The sequence below is a fragment of the Phasianus colchicus genome, chromosome 1 (assembly GCF_987193195.1).
Source record: "Phasianus colchicus chromosome 1, bPhaCol1.hap1.1, whole genome shotgun sequence".
NCBI lineage: Eukaryota > Metazoa > Chordata > Aves > Galliformes > Phasianidae > Phasianus > Phasianus colchicus.
The window spans coordinates 61,580,611-61,598,386 of NC_143436.1; the positions used below are offsets into that span (position 1 = coordinate 61,580,611).

Below are 17,776 nucleotides of genomic sequence, written 5' to 3' on the forward strand. Positions count from 1 at the left end.
CCTCTCACAGCCCCAAGTACTCCCCTCCAACTCGTTTCCCCCTTCCCCAGCTCATGTCGTTCTGCTGAGCAGGATCAGGTTGCTTTTGCATTGTGATTCTTGGCATCAGCCCCTCTTAGATTCATATAGCTGAGCTGTGAGCACACCAGCCAGTAGGAACAAAGCACATAAGAGCACATTAAACTAACATTCAGCATGCAAAGCCCAAATAATTTACTATATGCTACCCTGCCTAGTAAAGGGAGTAGTGGAGCTGGCTTACCCTTTTAATTTCCTTTCTCTCACTTTTGTCTATAGAAGTCTATACCATAACTTCTTGAAAAGCATTTGTGTTTATTCTGTAGTCACTCTTAGCCTGTTTGTTTTCATGCAGTATTTCTTGCAGTACACTGTAGCAGTCTCCCATGCTTTGCTTGATGCTATCGCTAAGCACAAAAATCCAACCTGATTCAAATTGTAATTGTAGGAATGCAACTTTTCCCTCTGATTGTGCTCTTACTGAGCTAAACTGATCTCTGTTGTCCTGCTGCCTGACAGCTGTCTCTTTGTAATACTTACAACAAACAGCATTACAACAGTACAAAATATAGATCAAGAGCCTTGTATACTGGTGACCAGGTATCCCTTCATGGATGAAAAATCCCACTGTGACATTCATTCCATGTCACATATGAACACAACAGAGTTCCGATAAAAATATTAATAGCTCAAGAATAAGAAATGTTACAAGACTGCCAGGTAATATTAGAAACTCAACAAATCAAACTTAAAGGAAGGTTCGAAAATAGATAATCTGTTTGCTACAGCTGCTTAAATTAACAAAACTTTAAATGCAAAAGCTGCAATGAACTTCAGACCTGTTTAAGAAGTGTATGTACCTGCTACAAATATGCTTCTCTTCTATTCGGAAGGAATGAATTAGAAGAAGCATTATCACTGATAAAACAAAGCAGGCTTTTGCTATATCGTATGTTATAAAGCTGTATGCTTGAAAGCTTATCCAGTCTATTTAACTATGTCATCTGGTCTGGTAAGAGATGCTGCTTCTTCTTGTTGTTAGATCCTTAGATTGTTGTGACTACAGTAATCCCTTAATGCTTCCACAAATTACAACCTTACTTGGGATTCTCCTGAGCAGTTCACAGGCTAGCATGGGATTTATCAATTCTGTGTTGGATAAACAGGTTACTGAAGGCAGATGTTTCCTGCTCTTCACTAAGACGTTGGGCCCTTAGTTATGACAGTGCCGTTAGATTCAGAGCTAAAAGCCATGTTCACATCTACTCCATTGTGTTGTGTGCTGTGGTTTTTTACTCTGTCTGTCTGTTGGGCAGACAGCTTGTGGACAATACAAAGTATGAATAAGATGATGTTTTCAAGTTTCATGTCTCATTCTGAGCCAATTACTCTGAACAGATAATCTAATAGGAAATGTATAATTTTCTTAGGAAACAAAAAGTATGCTCCACTGTAATTCTGTATGGCAATCTTATGACTGAGTTAAGAAGCACAGCGTCTGAAAGTTACTTTTACCACAGACAAATCAGAATGCTCATTGACACTGAGTATATTAGGTAGGAGTCTGTATCATTTCTATTGATTTCATATAGGAAGCAATTCTGAAATAAATATGTCCTGTTATCTGTTAATGAAAGTCAAGTGAATTGATATACTAGCAAAATGATGTCTTTTCTCTGGAGTACAGTTGCTTTCAGAGAAACATTCTACAAAGGAAGGCAGATATTAATCATAAAACAATCTATTGAAGAGTAGCTAAGGCACTTATGTTTCCCATGGTGACACGGCTTTAACTGGGAGCACACCCTGCGTGGTGCATTCTGCTAGCTGCCTTCCTAAAGCTGGTGCTTTAGCTTAGAGCTGAGCCTGCTAGGCAGAACTCATTGTGTTGTGAACGTGCGTAATAGCAAAGAATGACTGTAGTCGTGTGTGTTTCTTGCAGCTTCGTGACGAGTTAGAAAAGGGCGAGAAGGAAAGCGCAGAGCTGCAAGAGTTTGCCAATGCCATTTTACAGCAGATAGCAGATCACTGCCCTGACATCCTGGAGCAAGTCGTCAATGCACTCGAGGAGTCGTCATGACCTCGGCCGCTGGCCCCGCTGGAGCAGCACACCAACGACCAGTCAGTCCAAGGAGCCATGAGAGTGGAGAGGAATGTGAAAGACAGAAAATGGAACAGAAACTTCTGGTGCACTTTTTGCAAGGAAAACAAAAACAAACAAAAACAAACACCTCTAAAAACTACGCGCTCTCTAGGTTCTTCCAGTCTATGATTAATCAGTCATGCTTATGTTCATCTTCTCACTGCCTTTCTACTTTAGCATCCAATTCCCCGCTGACTTGTTGATGTTATTGGACTTTTGGATATGGCTAAGCAGAGCTCTTCCGAGTCTCCTGATCAAAGAGGGGATCCACTGAATACAAGAAGTTCTAGTTCTTCATGAGGTTGCAGATGGGTAGCCCTTGCCTTTCATTTATTTATTGTTTTTTTTTTTCTCATAAAAGCTGAAAGCCTCTATTTCATAGTGCTAAAAATTAAACTTGAGTATGCTCTGATTACGGCTCACAAATGGCCAGCATCAGCTAGCTAGCTCGGGTCTCACTGCCTGTCTCAATGTTTATTACGTTCTTAAATAACTTAGAGATGAAAGGAAGGTTTCCTTATTATGATCTGTGAGTGACTTAATCTAGCAGCTGGGAAACCAGGTAGGCATGCTGGTATTTTCTGTTTACTTAACATTAATTTTTACTGTTCACTGATTTGACTCTGAAGTGCTGATGGGGCGTATTTTCAGATAACAGTTTTTGTCTGTTAGCTCCTCATTTTTTTAGCTGAGTTCTTCATAGAATCACCTAAACTCTTATTTTATAGAAAGCTCTACCCTTCAAACAGGTGTGGTCAGCAAGTCAGCTCCCAGGTTTAACTTGTATAGTTTGCCCATTGCTAATTTTTCAGGCTGTAGGCTTGTAAACACCAGCTGCCATCAGAATAGTCTTAGGCATTTTGTACATGAGCAAATGGCATCATTTAGCTTAAAAATATAATTTTAAAACTAATTTAGGTAAATTAGCAACACAGTTCTTACTGTAATTATAAATTAATTTATTTGGGGTTAGTTTAGGTTGATAAGGAATTAGTTTGAGTTCAGAGCAAGAACCAGTTCTTATAAACAGGAGCGTCTCTGCTGGAGTTGGCACCCAGCTGAGTAGATAGGTATAAAATCACAGCTTTAGCTAAACCAGTGCAATTCTTATATGTATATAAGAGGCCTTCATCTTGCTCCCATCCATCTTTGTTGCTCATTAAAGCCCCTGCTGATAGGTAATATGACCTGAAATAACAGGTCGGTTTGTCGTGCTAGCAATTCAGAACCCTATTTTATGAGTAGGTCTTGGGTGTTCATTCTTGGGCTCTGCATTAAAGAGGACACATTTTTTTTCCTGGCTACCAACAGTTATATGCATCTGGGGGCATTTGCAGGACAGAACCATTTAACGTGTCCCCATGTACTCCTTAAAGGAGTTTTTCCCCTTTAGCTTTCTCATATTACTTAAGAAAACAGGGGGAGGGGAAAAGGAGACCAAATAGCAACACAGCAGGCGATGAAATCTTGGTTTTCTAGTCACCAGCTAATTATGAGCCCTCTGACTCCTGCAGCCATTGCTGTAATTCTGATTTTACAAGTTCTGGAAACATCAGCTGATCGCAGTGTCCATCCATCGTCTGTCTCTCAGTAAACTTCCCATTCAGAGCCTCCCATTCAGAGTTTAATTCTATCTGACTTTACTACATTTTGAGCTTAATCACTAAACTGTTACGCTAAATAAAATGTTTCAAACCCTTTCAGAAGAACCGTATTTCCTACACCTTTCAAATGTAGGTCTTCCACACCTTATTTTTACACTTTGAAATGACCGATTGCTTCTAATAGAAAGGAAGTCAGCAAAAGTTTCCCTAAGGGAAGATGTACCGTCTTCTTTTCAACCAGTGAAAACTGGACAAAGCTGAAAACGTATACATCTGTAGATTATATTGGAAACTAACTAATTTGAAATGAATGAATCATACCCTAATTCATTCTACTGTGATGATTCAGAAGAAGCAACTGTATCCATAACCATGTTGCCTGCTGGGTAGAAATACCTACGTCTCCAAAGAAGGGACTGCTCGCACTTTCTCCATCTTTTGAACTGACAGTGCTTTACAAATCAGGAAATGTAACTTTAGTTCTCACTATAGCATTAGCCTGTGTCCAAAGACTTTTGTTTGTTTTGTTTTTTTTTTCTCGTGTAAGAGGAGAGTAATGGGAACCTGAATGTTTGCAAGGGGGAAATACCGGAAGGCATGTAGACAGTGACTGTACATACCACTGAGCCATGCCTCATACCAGAACCACCCCTTTGGTCCTATTATTTGAGTCAGCACGTTTTGATAGGAGCTGTTGTTTTGAAATCTTTCCTCTTGCTTTTACTTCATCACCCCTAATTACTCACTCAAGGAATTTAATGCTGCCTGTAAAACCATCAGGGCCATCAGCCTAACATCATCACACTGCCACCACCACTCCTGACTATCTCATTAACTTATATGGTCAAATCTCCAGCTGCTCTGGTTCCCTGCTGTAAAACAATCCCTCTTCTGTGAGAAGCTGTGGAATTTCCCTTATCGATGGTTCAAATGACTCCTGCTTGTAAACCTCTTACTGAGATGTCCCTTGATAGCGTTCCTGCTGCAGGGGAAGGGGGAGGGATGGGAGCAAGGGGTGGTCATTTCTGGCTGTTATTTCAATTCCGTTTGTGTGCTGCGTTGTCCATACATCACAGGAAAGCTCTGAGTTTCAGCACTGGTTCCTTTGCATCTTTAACTCAGCTGCCAGCCTGAGGCTGTGTTTCTTGGCTGCAAAGTGCCTCAGCAAAGGCATGTAGCTGTCTGTTGGACCTATGCGTCTGAAATCAGGTGAATCTCACTGTTTATGCATCTCCTGGTATCTTCCTTGAAAAAGTTTATCAAGCTTGGCCAGTTTTCATACTGCCATTTGGTCTTTTATCTGCAAGCCACACGCTTGCTGTTCTTCCCGGCAGGATTATTGGGTCTTTGCAAGTGTTCTTAACTACTGTTATCTTCGTGGACTTCTAGACTTGCAACTTAAACATTGATCTTAGACCTCAGTAAAGTACTTTCAGGGAGAGAGCAGATCTCAGTTGGGAACAGACTTGATCCAACTTGATCTCCATTGAACTATTTCAAATAATCTCTCTGATCCTGTGTAGATATAGATCTTGCCATGGCAAATAGTTTGAAGAACTGTGTGATGTGGGAGATGCTGCTGGCTGTGATTTAATGCTGAGTGTGGCCAGCAAAATCTTTTCTTCTTGTTTATATGGAGTGTCACAACATTGGCCTTGGGGCAATCAATGGATTTGATGATCATTGTCCATCAAGAAACCACCCATCAGGCACATGGCAGAAAATTCATACAAGTGTATTTGCCATGATGCTCATCCAGTTGTCTAACCTTCTCCATTTCCTCTGATATCTTACATCCAGGTGTCAGCAACCAGGAAGATGCAGTTTCCTTGTGCAACAGTTCCACAGTACAGCAGTTCTGGGAAATTCTGGGGCCCCTCTTGCCTCCTGGCCTGCTGTCCAGAACCCAGTGAGCCTGGGGAAACTTACTTGTTCTTTTTAATTAAGTTCCATTTGCTGCAGGAGTTGTGAAAGTCTTGATTGCTTTGGTTGTTTTTTTTTTCTTCCAATCTTTCATTTGTAGAGAAACTGGTAGATGTAAGAACCCGAGGATCTGCCTGTAGGAAATTAAATAGATAATTTTTTTGCTGGGTTTGAGCTGAAAAATAGCTCAAGCCTGTAGTCCAGATATAGTGTAAAAGCTGACATCCCAACCATGCTTGCTGATGATATCCATGAGTCCAAGTACATATTTTCCTCTGAATCAAGTCTCATTTAAAACACTAAAAGGACATTACAACACTAGAGTTGCAGTGCGAGAACATTAGCACTATTTGCAATTGGAAGAAGATTTGGCTGGAGTGCTCCCAAACAAAACTCTAAGCTTCTGCTATTATTTCTCACTTTGACTGCCTTTAACCAGCTTTCCCTCTAGAAAATGCCAAACTCTCTTTGGAGCATCCAGTTTTTGCCGAGTCCAGTGAGTGGAAGGCGAAGGTCATGCAATGCACGAACTGTATGTGCTGTTTCCAGTTGCGCTGCTGAAATACACCTTCTCTATCAGATTTGCTGGTACTTTGTGGGTCTCAGTATTTTATACAAGGGAGCACTAATGTCATAGTTCTTATATGCATAACCCTGTTTTCTGAACCAAAGGGGCTCCTATTTTTGTTTGTCCTCTAATTCCCACCCATTCTGCTGCTAAAGCTCGATTTGTTGGGAAATTTCTACAACTGATAACAGGTTAACAGGGTTGAGTCCCCACTCCTGGACTAATTGCCAATTGTTGCCACTGAAAGGCTCTTTACAAAGGATGTGGAGAGCCATGCACTGATACCATTGCAAAAAAATATTTCACTACATAAGTCACACACGCATCTCTCAATGACAGCGATAAAATAAAAAGGGAAATAGTACAATCAAGGCATCTGATGTGAAAAGCTCTACTCAGCTCAACGTCTGCACTGGAACGGGGAAATGGGGAGGAAGCAGAAGGCAATAGATAACTAACACTGCCCCAGTGAAGCTGGTGGGGTGGAAGGGTGAAGCGGAGGGTGTCTGGCACTGCTGGCGAGAGCACCCTGCCAATCAGTCTCGTCAGCACGGCAAAAAGAATGAGTGTTGGGGGGGATTTTTAAGCAAAATTATGTTTTTAATTGTTTCTTCCGCATAAATGGAAGGAACCTTATACAACGGCAAATCCTTCTGAACAAAATGGCTGTGTCCACTGACTTTTTTAAAAAGAAAAACTGTTTCAAAACTTTTTAGTGTCAAAAGCATAAACACAGAAATCCTGACTTTTTCCAGTGTGTGTGGTGAGTGCTGTAACCCTGTCATCAGTATCTCCCCTGACTTTTTCAGGGGCGTTTTTTCCTGTTTTGTTTTCTGCTTGTTGATATTGTCTGTGTGGTCCTAAGGCTGGGGCAGTTACCAACAATGTGTGTCTGTTGTCGGATTAAAAAAAGATAGTAGTAGAACTGAAAAAGATGTGTTTTAAAAATATATAAAAAATAAATTTCATCAAAAGGAATTCAAGTAATGAAACAGCAAAGCCGTGACTCCTCCTCTCAGGACTGTACGGAAAAGGATTTGTGGGCTTATAATTATAACCAGTTGCCCTTTGCAGGCTTTTGAGGTCCAGGAAGCTTGGCCTCTTTGGAAATGTTATGAACTATGTGTTGTAAATTCCTGCTTTCCCACTTTTAGACTGTACATGCCTCATGTAGTACAGAAATGGGCAGAAAGAAAGGGGATTTTGGAGATCGGTCTTTTTACTGGTGTCATCGGGTGACCCCTACAATGTGAACCATTGATGTAAATGGACCAGATTGTTTGGCCAACACGCAAGAGCCACGTGGAAGTGCAGTTTGGCTGCAGGCATGTGTGTCCATTTTCAGAGCTGCTTAGAAGGAACAATGTGAGGATAAACTGGCATGTAACATAAAAAAAAAGCCCACACATTTTGCTTGACCTGGGATATTAGGTGAAGAGCATCATTAAATGAATGTATTTTTTTCTTTCAAAGTTAATTAGCATGTGCTATTTATCCTCATTTTGCACTTCCTGTTTGGATTTTAATGAAGTAAATCAATTTTGCTTTTATATGCTCCTTGGTTCCTCAGTGCTTTGGTGGGTTTGTTGCTCAAAACATTATTTTTTCAACTTGGGCTGACAAAAAAAAAAGGATCTCTTCATCCGTCATATGTAATCTCTTTTGTTATAAAACGTGGTCATCAACTAAAATCCAAATCTGAAGCTAAATTTACAAGTAGGCATCTTTCCTTCGATCTCCATGGGCACGGCCAGGCCTCAGTCCCTGTGAGATACAGGCTGCACTCAGCCCTCAGCAACACGTGGCAGCAGCCTGGCTCAGGGTGCCTGCATTGGGCCCGTCCTGAAATGCTTATTACAGTACATCTGGGGAAGTTCTGGTGGCAAATGCCTTTATCTGTTCAGATTCTGAAGGAGGATGAAAAATGGGACCATGAACGGGGAAATAACTTCTAGTGCTAGTCTAACGTGCTGCTCCGAGCTCACTAGGATAGCACATTGCTGTTTTCCTCCAACTCAGTACATAATGAGGGCCCCATTCCAGGTTCTGGCTCACCAAGTGTTTGGGGGCAATCCAGAGGATTGCCCTAAGAGTTAAAAAAAGCTGTGGGATGGGATACTCCATCCTCTCTGCGGACATGGATCCCTCATTTGCTTTGGAAGAGATGTGTTGCACTTTAGTGGAGGGGGAGACAGGCTTTGGGTATGGGATCTGGTGTACTTGGATTCCTTTTGGAAATAGCAGCGGGAGACATTGATGTCCGTGATGCAAGTGCGCACGCTGCCTTCAACTTGTATGTGTTTTATTGCTGGAGTCATGTTACTGACAGGATAATGAAATTGCAAAGAAAATGTGTTATATTCAACTTTGCCTTGATAATATAAACACTTTGTTCATTTTTTTTTTCTTCTTTTTTTATTCACAGACTAAGTTCATCAGGAAATTATAAAATTATTTAAAAATTCTGTGCTGTTGTCTTCATTTTCAGTGAATCCCAGTGTGTCTCTCCCAGTGCCCTCACTGCACATGATCAAGTCAGAGGACCGGGCGGCTGCATGGTTGTTCCTTGAGACCAGGCTTGGGGTCAGACCCACTGCTCCTCCATTCCTTTTGGGGCTGTCCTGTGACCCTGGCAGGGTGGGTGGGCACAGGTCAAGTTGCTGCAAGATGAATGTGAGCAAGCACTGTTGTAGGGGTGTCCCCCATGCCCTGGGATCACACACCAGCCAAGTAAGTGGAAATGAAGCAACTGTGTTTACGGTGTGCCGTTCCCCTTGTCTCCCTCTCACCTGTTTTCCAAATAAACACGACTCCAAGGTTTCTAACGAATGATTGAATCCCAGATACGCATTCAGCATTGAGCCTATTTCAGAATCGAGTCATATGGACTTGGAAAGACTTGAGGTGCAACGGCCAGCAAGGCTGCCTTACACAGCGTGCTGTCTGTGAGTTCTGAGCACAAGTCCTGTCCCTACAGCACCATCAGACACTGCAGGGCCGCAGCTTGTCACCAGGGGTGGCCTGTGCCCCCTGCAGTGCTGGAGGAAACGGGTTCAACCCGGTGTTCTGCTTCCAGCTGCATTTTGAGGACGCAGGAGATTGCCTGAGTAATGTCACTATAAAATCTCATTTTTCTTGTATTTCTTAACTGCTCTAAAAGAGAATAGCGTTGCAAAACCAGGTCCCAGTGGTAGAACAATGTCCATTTTAAATGCACTCCACCAGATTCTCTGCAGCTATCCCAAAGCCCTGGGAGATGACTTCCCCACATCAGGACAATTTCTAATGAATTTCACTTGTAAAGCCTCTCTGTTTCTTCCCTCTTTTGTCTATCCACATAGCAGATTTTTCTCTCAGATGTTCTGCTGGCCACGTCCCTTCTGCTCACTGTAGATTTATCATTTTGAGGGGCTCTTCAGACCCCGATTAACTGCTTCTGTGGGGATGAACTCATACACTACAGCAAAAAGCCCCCCGGTCTTAGGGCCTGCAGAGTCCCTTCCCTCTGCTAATTGGATCTCTATCACTTGGTCTTCAATCAAACGCATAAAGCTGCATGTGGAAAAAGGATACACAGGGATTAAGGGTCTCCAGAGCTTTGAGAGGAAGAACCCATTGGCCTTTCGGTGCCTAGTCTGCTTTGTGTTCGGGTGAGCGTCTGGCCAGGAAGGGCCTTCATGATTCCAATCAGGCCAGGGTGTGCCTGACTTACAGGGGAGCCCAGATGAGCTGAATGAAACCACATGCCACATAAATTTAACTGATTGCTGTACAATGATGGGCTGGCGAGTGGTCCCAGTGTCCCATCCCAGGACAAGCATGGGGCAAGGAGGTGTGGGCAGCAGGGCTGTGGGCCTGCAGGGCTCGGCTGCGCCCAGCTGCTCAGCAAGCTGCTTGCCGTGTCCCCACCGGCGGGCTCCTGTTTGGGATGGCCCCTAACAATAATGCTGTTTATGCCACAGAGCAAAGATGCCAAATTCCTTTTTGTGCATTTGTGCTTCAGGTTACATTTCATGGGTTGTGCAGTAAAACGCAACAAGGCATCTAAATAAAATTGTCTGTGTTGACTGCTGTTAGTGAGACAAAAAACAGGCGAGGCCACAGTGGAGATGGAAAATGATCAGCCCTGTGATCAAACACACGCAGAATGTTTTACAGTGTTTTCCTCTCACTTGGTGTGCATTGCAAAGGTGGGTTAGAGTGCAAGGGGCCTCACAGAGCAGCCTCACATCCCCATGCATCTTCCTGAGGAGTGTGACACTTGCCCCTGTCTCATCTCTAAATTAAACCGGTCAGGGAAATTGCTGAAACCAGCTCAGAGAGCCACTGGGAAGAGCAATCAATGTGTTTTGGAGCTTCTGTTTCCAACAGCATTTGTGCTGCCCTGGTTCATTTTGCTTATGCAGATTGATGCTATAGGGACACATCAGCCGCACTGCGCATGTGCAGGATTACCCAAAACAGTCATTGCAAACTAATTGCCTGAGCTAATGAGGTGATCTGCATTTGGCTAGTGACCTTTAGGCTGGGGCTTTGAGATATCAAGTAGACACTCTTCTCACTGGGCTTCAGGATGTTTAAAAATTGTGGGCCAATGGCCAAAATCTGCCTTTTGCTGTTTCAAAAGGCCCTAAAACTAAAGAAAGGGAGCACGCCTCAAGAAAGCAAATGCATTGTAGCTGCACATAATAAACACAATTGTTAAAAAAAAAATTCCCTGTCAAGCAGACAGAGCCAAACATCTTCTGAATACACTGAAGATCCATCTGACCAGTGAGCCAGCTGGGCCCTGCAAGGCTGTAGCAGCAGAGCTACAGCCAGTGGTTCTGGGGCTTAAAATCTGGGTGCTTCTAAGCGTGTAATCAGTCACATTTGCCAAAACCATTACAATTGCAAATACTAGGACAGTCCTGGATGAGTCACCAAGAAGTTAAATATTAGGCCCAGGATCTGCAGTCCTTTCTCATGTCACTCCATTCGTGGGAACTCAGCTCCTGAAATGTCTGCAGATGCAAACCTCGTGACACAGCAAGTTATGTCACTTGGTTTCCTTCTGTGTTGGGAAAAAGGAAGAGCTGCTGACCCAGCTTGGAGCCCCTCCTGAAAAGATTTTTGTTCAGCAGGAGTAAACCCTTCATTTTCTGTAATGGCTCACCGTTTGGAGAACCACAAGCCTTGGAATGTATATGAACACTCTTAAACTCTGCTATATAACACATGGAAACTGTCTTTAGCTTCAGACAATGCATCATCTATAGCCCAACACACTGACACGCACATGTGCATGTATCTCTGTGCATCTGTGTACATCTGTGCAAAAGAATATGTACATATATACATACAGCTGCACACTGGAAACTGTGTTTAAAGGATACTGAGCTTGCAATGCCAAAGGTCTGAAAATTAGAAAGTACATGACTCCATGCCCGATGGGTCTATGATGCAGTTTTTGGTCATGCATTTACACAACCAAATTTCAAAGTATGATAGAATCAGAATCATTTGAGTTGGAAGGGACTCTAAAAGGCCATCTGGTCCAACCCTCCTGCAGTGAATAGGGACACCCACAGCTAGATCAGATTGCTCAGTTCCATCCAGCCTGACTTTGAGTGTCACTAGAGATGAGGCATCCATCCATTTTTCTTCTGGAGTTTCCTTCAACGTATGTGCAGGATGAACTGATTTCTTCAAACCAGCAGTTACATAAGCCTCAGCACTGAGGTTATCTGTCTTTTCCCAAGGCCACCAGTTCTGCATTGCAAGCCTGTCGTTACTTTGATTCTGTAAATTGTCCCTCATATCAGTGACCCACGACACCAAGAGGCTGCCCCTACAGAGAATTGCCTCAGAGAAAGAATTGCCATATCTTTCAGGAGATGTAAATTCAAATCTGCTTTGTCTTGAGTCTTAAATGAATCAGATCCTGACATTTGGGAAGACCCAGACTTCAAATTCCACAGCTCACAAGTGTCTAGAGCGGGGATTTAATCTGGCAGAGCATATAAAAATATATCAACCAGATCCAGAGCTGAAATAGAGATCATCTCTCTGTTTAGGTCAATGAGAAAAATCTTTCTATTCTGGGGCTATATGCATCAAGCACCTACTTGGATTTTTTGCACAGCTTAGTTTTATAAGTGTAAAAATGTGATCTAATTTAGCCACAAACCTGTACATGCCCAAGCCTTCAGTCTGTGTTGGCACTTGTCTCTTGGCTGAGCTGTCTGACTCTCCTCCACCGAACAGGTGCCAGGGATGTACAAGGCCACAAAGCCCCCGCAACTCAGCAGCTTGCAGTGTAAGCACCCCTGACCCTACCCCACACCTGGGCTGAGGAGAGCCTGCAGATGGGCACCTCCCCACGCTTAGGTCTTTGAACCTGAACTGCTCCCACCTGGTTTCTATTATCAGAACCCTCCTATAAGAGGTAACTCATCTGAGGATGTGAGGAAGCTAAAGACTTAGCAGGCTGGGGGGAGATCTAGTTAATGTGGAAGGGTAGTGATGCTCTTCCTCTGCTCTTCCTCTGCTCTTCCTCTGCTCTTCCTCTGCTCTTCCTCTGCTCTTCCTCTCTCTGGTGGTGATTGTTAAAGTTTGAGTAAAGATGTGAATATCAAGGATATTTTGAACTACTGCTCCTGAACTCAGGGTACACACTGACAGCCCTTGCTGCAGCTGAGAAACACAGTGTGGCTTCAGGGCTGTTTGCTGTCCAAGCTGCAGCCATGTGAAGTGCAGCCAGGCTATGGCAATGCATACCTGAACCAGCATACTGTTTGCAGGAGGGCATTTTGTGCATCACTTACCGTGGAACAGATCAAGCACACAACCTCAAGAACGCTGTCACTCCACCATGGCCAGGCAGCCTGCAGCCTGGGCATTTCCAGCAGTCACTTGATATTAGATACGAAACACTCCCTAAGTCACTTCCAGTGGCAGATCCCACTCTATTCTTAGGAAATAGCATTGTGTTGGGTTATTGTGAGTGGGGATGAATGCAAGGCTCTGGCCAAAGCGTGCTGCTTGTGGCTGGTTCTGCCTGTCCTGGGCAGTGCACAGCTGGGGCAGACCATCTTCCTTAGAGGCTGGTGTTCAGCAGAAGATAGGAATCTCCCACTGAAGATGGCAGTGAGATTGTTTGGCCCTCCTTTACCTTCCTTCTTTGCTGTTGTTGCTGCTTTTTTGTTTAATGCTTTCTAGTAGCCTGCAGCTGAGGTGGTAGCAGAGGAATTAACGGGCCTGCACGCAGCTTGGCCTGGTTCCCAAGATGTCCTTTTTGTCCATGGTGAATATTCATGTTTTTGCAATCTCAGGGTTCCCAGAAGAGTAAAATGGACAAGAATAAGTGAGGAGTCATGCTGCTATTTTGATTCTCTGAATAGGAGTAGGCCTTACAACAGAGAAATGTATGGACAAATGGGAATTTCAACTGAGGATGATATACAGCTGTGGCAAGGCCTTCCTGCTTGGAAGCTAACTCCCTTCCAATTTTTTAGTACTGTCAGCTTTCAACACATCTCAGAAAACAGTGCCTATTTTTTTACCTTATGCTTAATAGTTCTGGATTTCAATAAGGTGGTTTGCTGGCTACCTTTCTTGGCCCACAAAGTTATCATCAGATGGATGTGGCAAACGGAGGAGCTGCAGGCCAGAGCAAGGGGTGTTGCTGGTCCTCAAGACGGGAACCGAACTGCTCTGCCCACCCTGGCTTCTGAACGCTTTGGGATTGCTTCCTGTCATATAGTGCTGTGAGATCACCAGGGTTTTTTGCAATGATTTGAGGCTGAGCTGGGCACAGTGACTTCAAGGTGGCAGTGGAAGGCTGCTCTGGGCCCTTATGGCTGGAGGCTTTCATTTGATCCCACTGTGAGTGAAGCGATGACTCCTGAAAACAACAGCGGCAGCACAATTATTTATGTTCAGCTGTCAGAAGAATAGATCAAAGCTATCTATAGAGCTGCAGACAACATTACCGCGGATGACCCAGAGGCTCCCTTTGTGTGAGGTGACAGACTGGAGCATGACTTCATTGGGAAACCAGTCTAAGGCCCACACAGCAAAGTCATCCCAGCTAACGCTGACCCAGAGCTTTTCTTTGCGTTTGCTTACAGCTGAGCAGCAACAGGGGTTAGGAAGGATGATGCTGACTTTCCCTGTTTTTGTTTTTCTGGTAGGAGACCTTGTTCAGCACAACAGTATCACTTGTGCTCATCATTACGTGTGCAGCCTTCAGATGCTATCTCAGCAAGTTCAGACACGATGGAGGCCTTTGAGCCGCGTGGCTGAGGGGTGTGTTGCAGCCTGGTGTTGTGTGGGATTGTTTTGGAACCCCATGGCCATGTGAGGAGTCAGGGTGGCAGCAATGGCTTCTTGCCCAGCTCAGAGCCAGACCTGAAGCTCTTCCTGCTGCTCAGGTGTCTCAAAGCACATCCTCACTGAAGTGCTGACACTGTCAAATGCCAACAGGGAAGAACCAAGGAACTTTAAGAAAAGGTAAAGGGCAAACTGACAAAAGGAGAATTTAAAGCTCATCTCCTCCCTTGCCCTCACTGGGGCTCTGTCCACACTACCACTTGCATTTCAGCAACTCAGTCCAGTAAAAAGGGCAAGAGAAGCCTGCAGGTTTAGCTGCCATGTGCAGGTTCCTGTAGTTCACTGACAATGAATGATATGGTCACCCTTAATGCACAACTATATGTATTCCTTAAGTACCAGCAGAGATAGATCTGGGCCCTCTGCACCCAACAGCTCACTCATTCTTTGCAGATCTCTGTGCACAGGTTATTCAGACTTCTACATAATGGTTTATAGACCAATCACATCCTTGAAGGTGTTAAACGAAACATTATAATCTTTCATGACGTTTGGTTCTTCAAGTCACAGCTCCTGAAGTCCTGCAATGGAAAGAACATTTGCACTGTTGTACATTTGCATGTACAAAAGAAGAATGCCAGCTCTCACTGCTGGAGAGAAGAAAAATGAAGCTTCAGTGAACTGCAAAGCCTCAGAAAGAAGAATGAAATGGGCTAAACAAAAAACCAAAAGCCTCCTGAGTGAAAACAAGGCCTTGTGCGTGAGAGCAAATATCATTCATGGGGGCATGAATCATGGGTTTGGGGATTTTTTTCTTTGCAGGTGTGTTTGATTACAGTCACAGGATCTGCTGAAGCATTTAGTGAGTTTTGGCTTAACTTTTAGATGCCATGACCAGTGTCAAGCAGTGGGCGTTTTGTGTATCCTGGAGGATTCGTATCTCAAGCAGCAAATTCAGCCGTGATTTCTTAAGTTGACTAGAGAGAATACAGAGCACAAAAGCAATATAACTTAAACCAAACAGGGCAACTCTGTCCTTGATTTTACCCTCACAAGCATATGTGACTGCAGTCTGAACTAAAACTTATTGGCTTATATGCCTCTAGCTCTTTATGTGCATAAACACACACACGGGTACCTTCTCCTAACTGATCTCTTGAAATGTGCCAAAGGAACAGCAGTATCTGTGCGCAGCCCTTTGTCTGGTGCCTCAGCTCTCAGACCATGTTCAACACAATACCTGAGTGCCTATGAAAAAAAACATTATCTGCCAAGTGGTATCTTCCCCTTTCGTATCTTGTGCCTGTGCTGGTGCTTCAGTTATTATAGTTTCCTTCTCTGCCTATTTTATGTGCTTTAATGCTGGTATTTGTGTAAGCCCATATATTAACCATGCTGAATATGTTTGTTTAAAAGCCACAATGTCTAAGAACTGTATTTATATTCCCTTCGGGCTTACACTGTGAAGGTGAGACTACTAACCAAAGAGATTTGTCATCAAAGGATGCTTTGCAGCCAACAAAACATGATGGCTTTCACACAAAGGCCTTATTGTCATCTGGTTTGTGAGCAGCAAAGCCAGCACCCATGGAGGCCATCCCAAACCTGGCTTAAGCACTGTAGTTCATCTCTGGGCTTTTTGTGACCCAAAAGTAAATCACAGAATAATATCATGTAATCACTAAGGTTGGAAAAGACCTCTAAGACCATCTCATCCTGCTGACCCATCACCACCATGCCCACTAACTCATGTCCCTCAGTGTCATATCTATCCTTTTCTTGACCACCTCCAGAGACAGTGACTCCACCACTTCCCTGAGGCAGGAAGCACACTGTGGTTTCTCTGCCTCTATTCAGTGCTCATCGCAGGGCTGTATGAGCTCTGCCCACTGCAGTTGTGCACCCAGCAGGCACACAGGGCGTCCCTCTGTGCTGTGCCACCCTCCCTGTCCAGGCTCTGCCTGCTTCCCAAGCACCTTGGTGGCACCGGTCGCACCCTTCCAGCTTGGTGTTGTCAGCACATTCCTTGTCACCTGCCCCACCAGCAGTGTGTCACCCGCCCCAGAAGCCAGCTTGCATCACCCTGTGCCAGTGGCAATGTGGAGAAGCAAGGGAGAGGCTGGGGAGGACAAGGGTGCCCACTGATCTTCCAGTCATTTCCAGCATGAAGGTGGGAGATCCCTATGGAAAGGAAATGTCCCTGCAGCATCAGAGTGGTGAACCCAGAGATGGGACTGAAAACAGCCACCACGGCGGTGAGATGGGTCCTAGAGCCAGGCAGGGAGAGGGGGTGCCTCCATTAGCCTCAACCTCAGCCTCTCCCCATTGGTGTGAATCCACTTGCTCTGAGTGGTCCATGGGAACAGATACAATGTGCTTCCTTCTCAATCTGTGGTTACTCTGCAGCATTAATCCCAGTGATTATCAGGAGAGTAGTCCACTTTCTCATTCCGGCTAAAGGAGAGAAGCCTGCCTTGCTTTCAGAGGTAGAAATTATCAAAAAAAGTTTAAATGAGGTGACAAAGAAATTGTGAACGGAGGGGGCTGCTGCTATGCCAGAGGGGTGCATGACAACAAACAGGAGTTGTGGGGTCCCATTTGCCTCTGGCAGAGCCTCATGGGACATCTCACTGGATTTGCAGGACTTCAGCAACACATCACTGATCTTGATGCAGGATCCAGCGAGGAGGCAAACACTGCTGCCCCTGCTGAAGGCAGTGGTGCAGTTGCTATCACAGACCATATTTAATTGTGCTGCAGAGCTCGTTACCACAGGAAGCAGCTGAGGCCAAGAATTAAGTAAGGCTTGAGGAAGAGATCAGCCATTTCAACAGACAACGAGAATATCCAGAGTTGTCATAACTCATGCCGATAAAAATTTTGGAGAGGATGTACAACTCTTCGCCTTGGGGTCTAAGCCAAGCAGAAGAGACCGAGGCCCTTGGTGTAAGAGGAGCGGGACTGGGGCAGATTACCTCACCGTCTGACTATGGCCGAGGGCCTGAGCCCCCGCTAACCACGTAGCCCCGGGACTGCTAGGGACATCTCCCATCTTCCTGGCTTGGGGACAGCATCCACCTGGCCAACGAGAGGGAGGGATGAGGTGAAACGTGACATGGTCCTGGTCACCCCTCAAGGTACCACAAAGACCTTCCCCTGTGCCACAGGGCTGGGCCTGCTCTACATTCCTGCCAAGCAGCGCTGGAA

At 44.5% G+C, this 17,776-nt stretch overlaps 1 protein-coding gene across 6 annotated transcripts in view; it reads left to right on the forward strand.

Annotated features, from left to right (window-relative positions):
• Positions 1-8,722, forward strand: part of ERC1 (ELKS/RAB6-interacting/CAST family member 1) — a 291,931-nt gene extending 283,209 nt beyond the window's left edge. For 3 of the 6 annotated variants that reach the window (XM_090145169.1, XM_090145142.1, XM_090145146.1), the window contains one exon: positions 1,961-8,722. In XM_090145169.1, coding sequence (XP_090001295.1) covers positions 1,961-2,098 — 138 coding nt within the window. In that variant the 3' untranslated portion in view covers positions 2,099-8,722. The remainder of the gene's footprint in view (positions 1-1,960) is intronic. The other 3 variants (XM_090145126.1, XM_090145136.1, XM_031589865.2) reach the window with 1 other exon arrangement.
• The last annotated feature ends 9,054 nt before the right edge of the window (positions 8,723-17,776 follow it).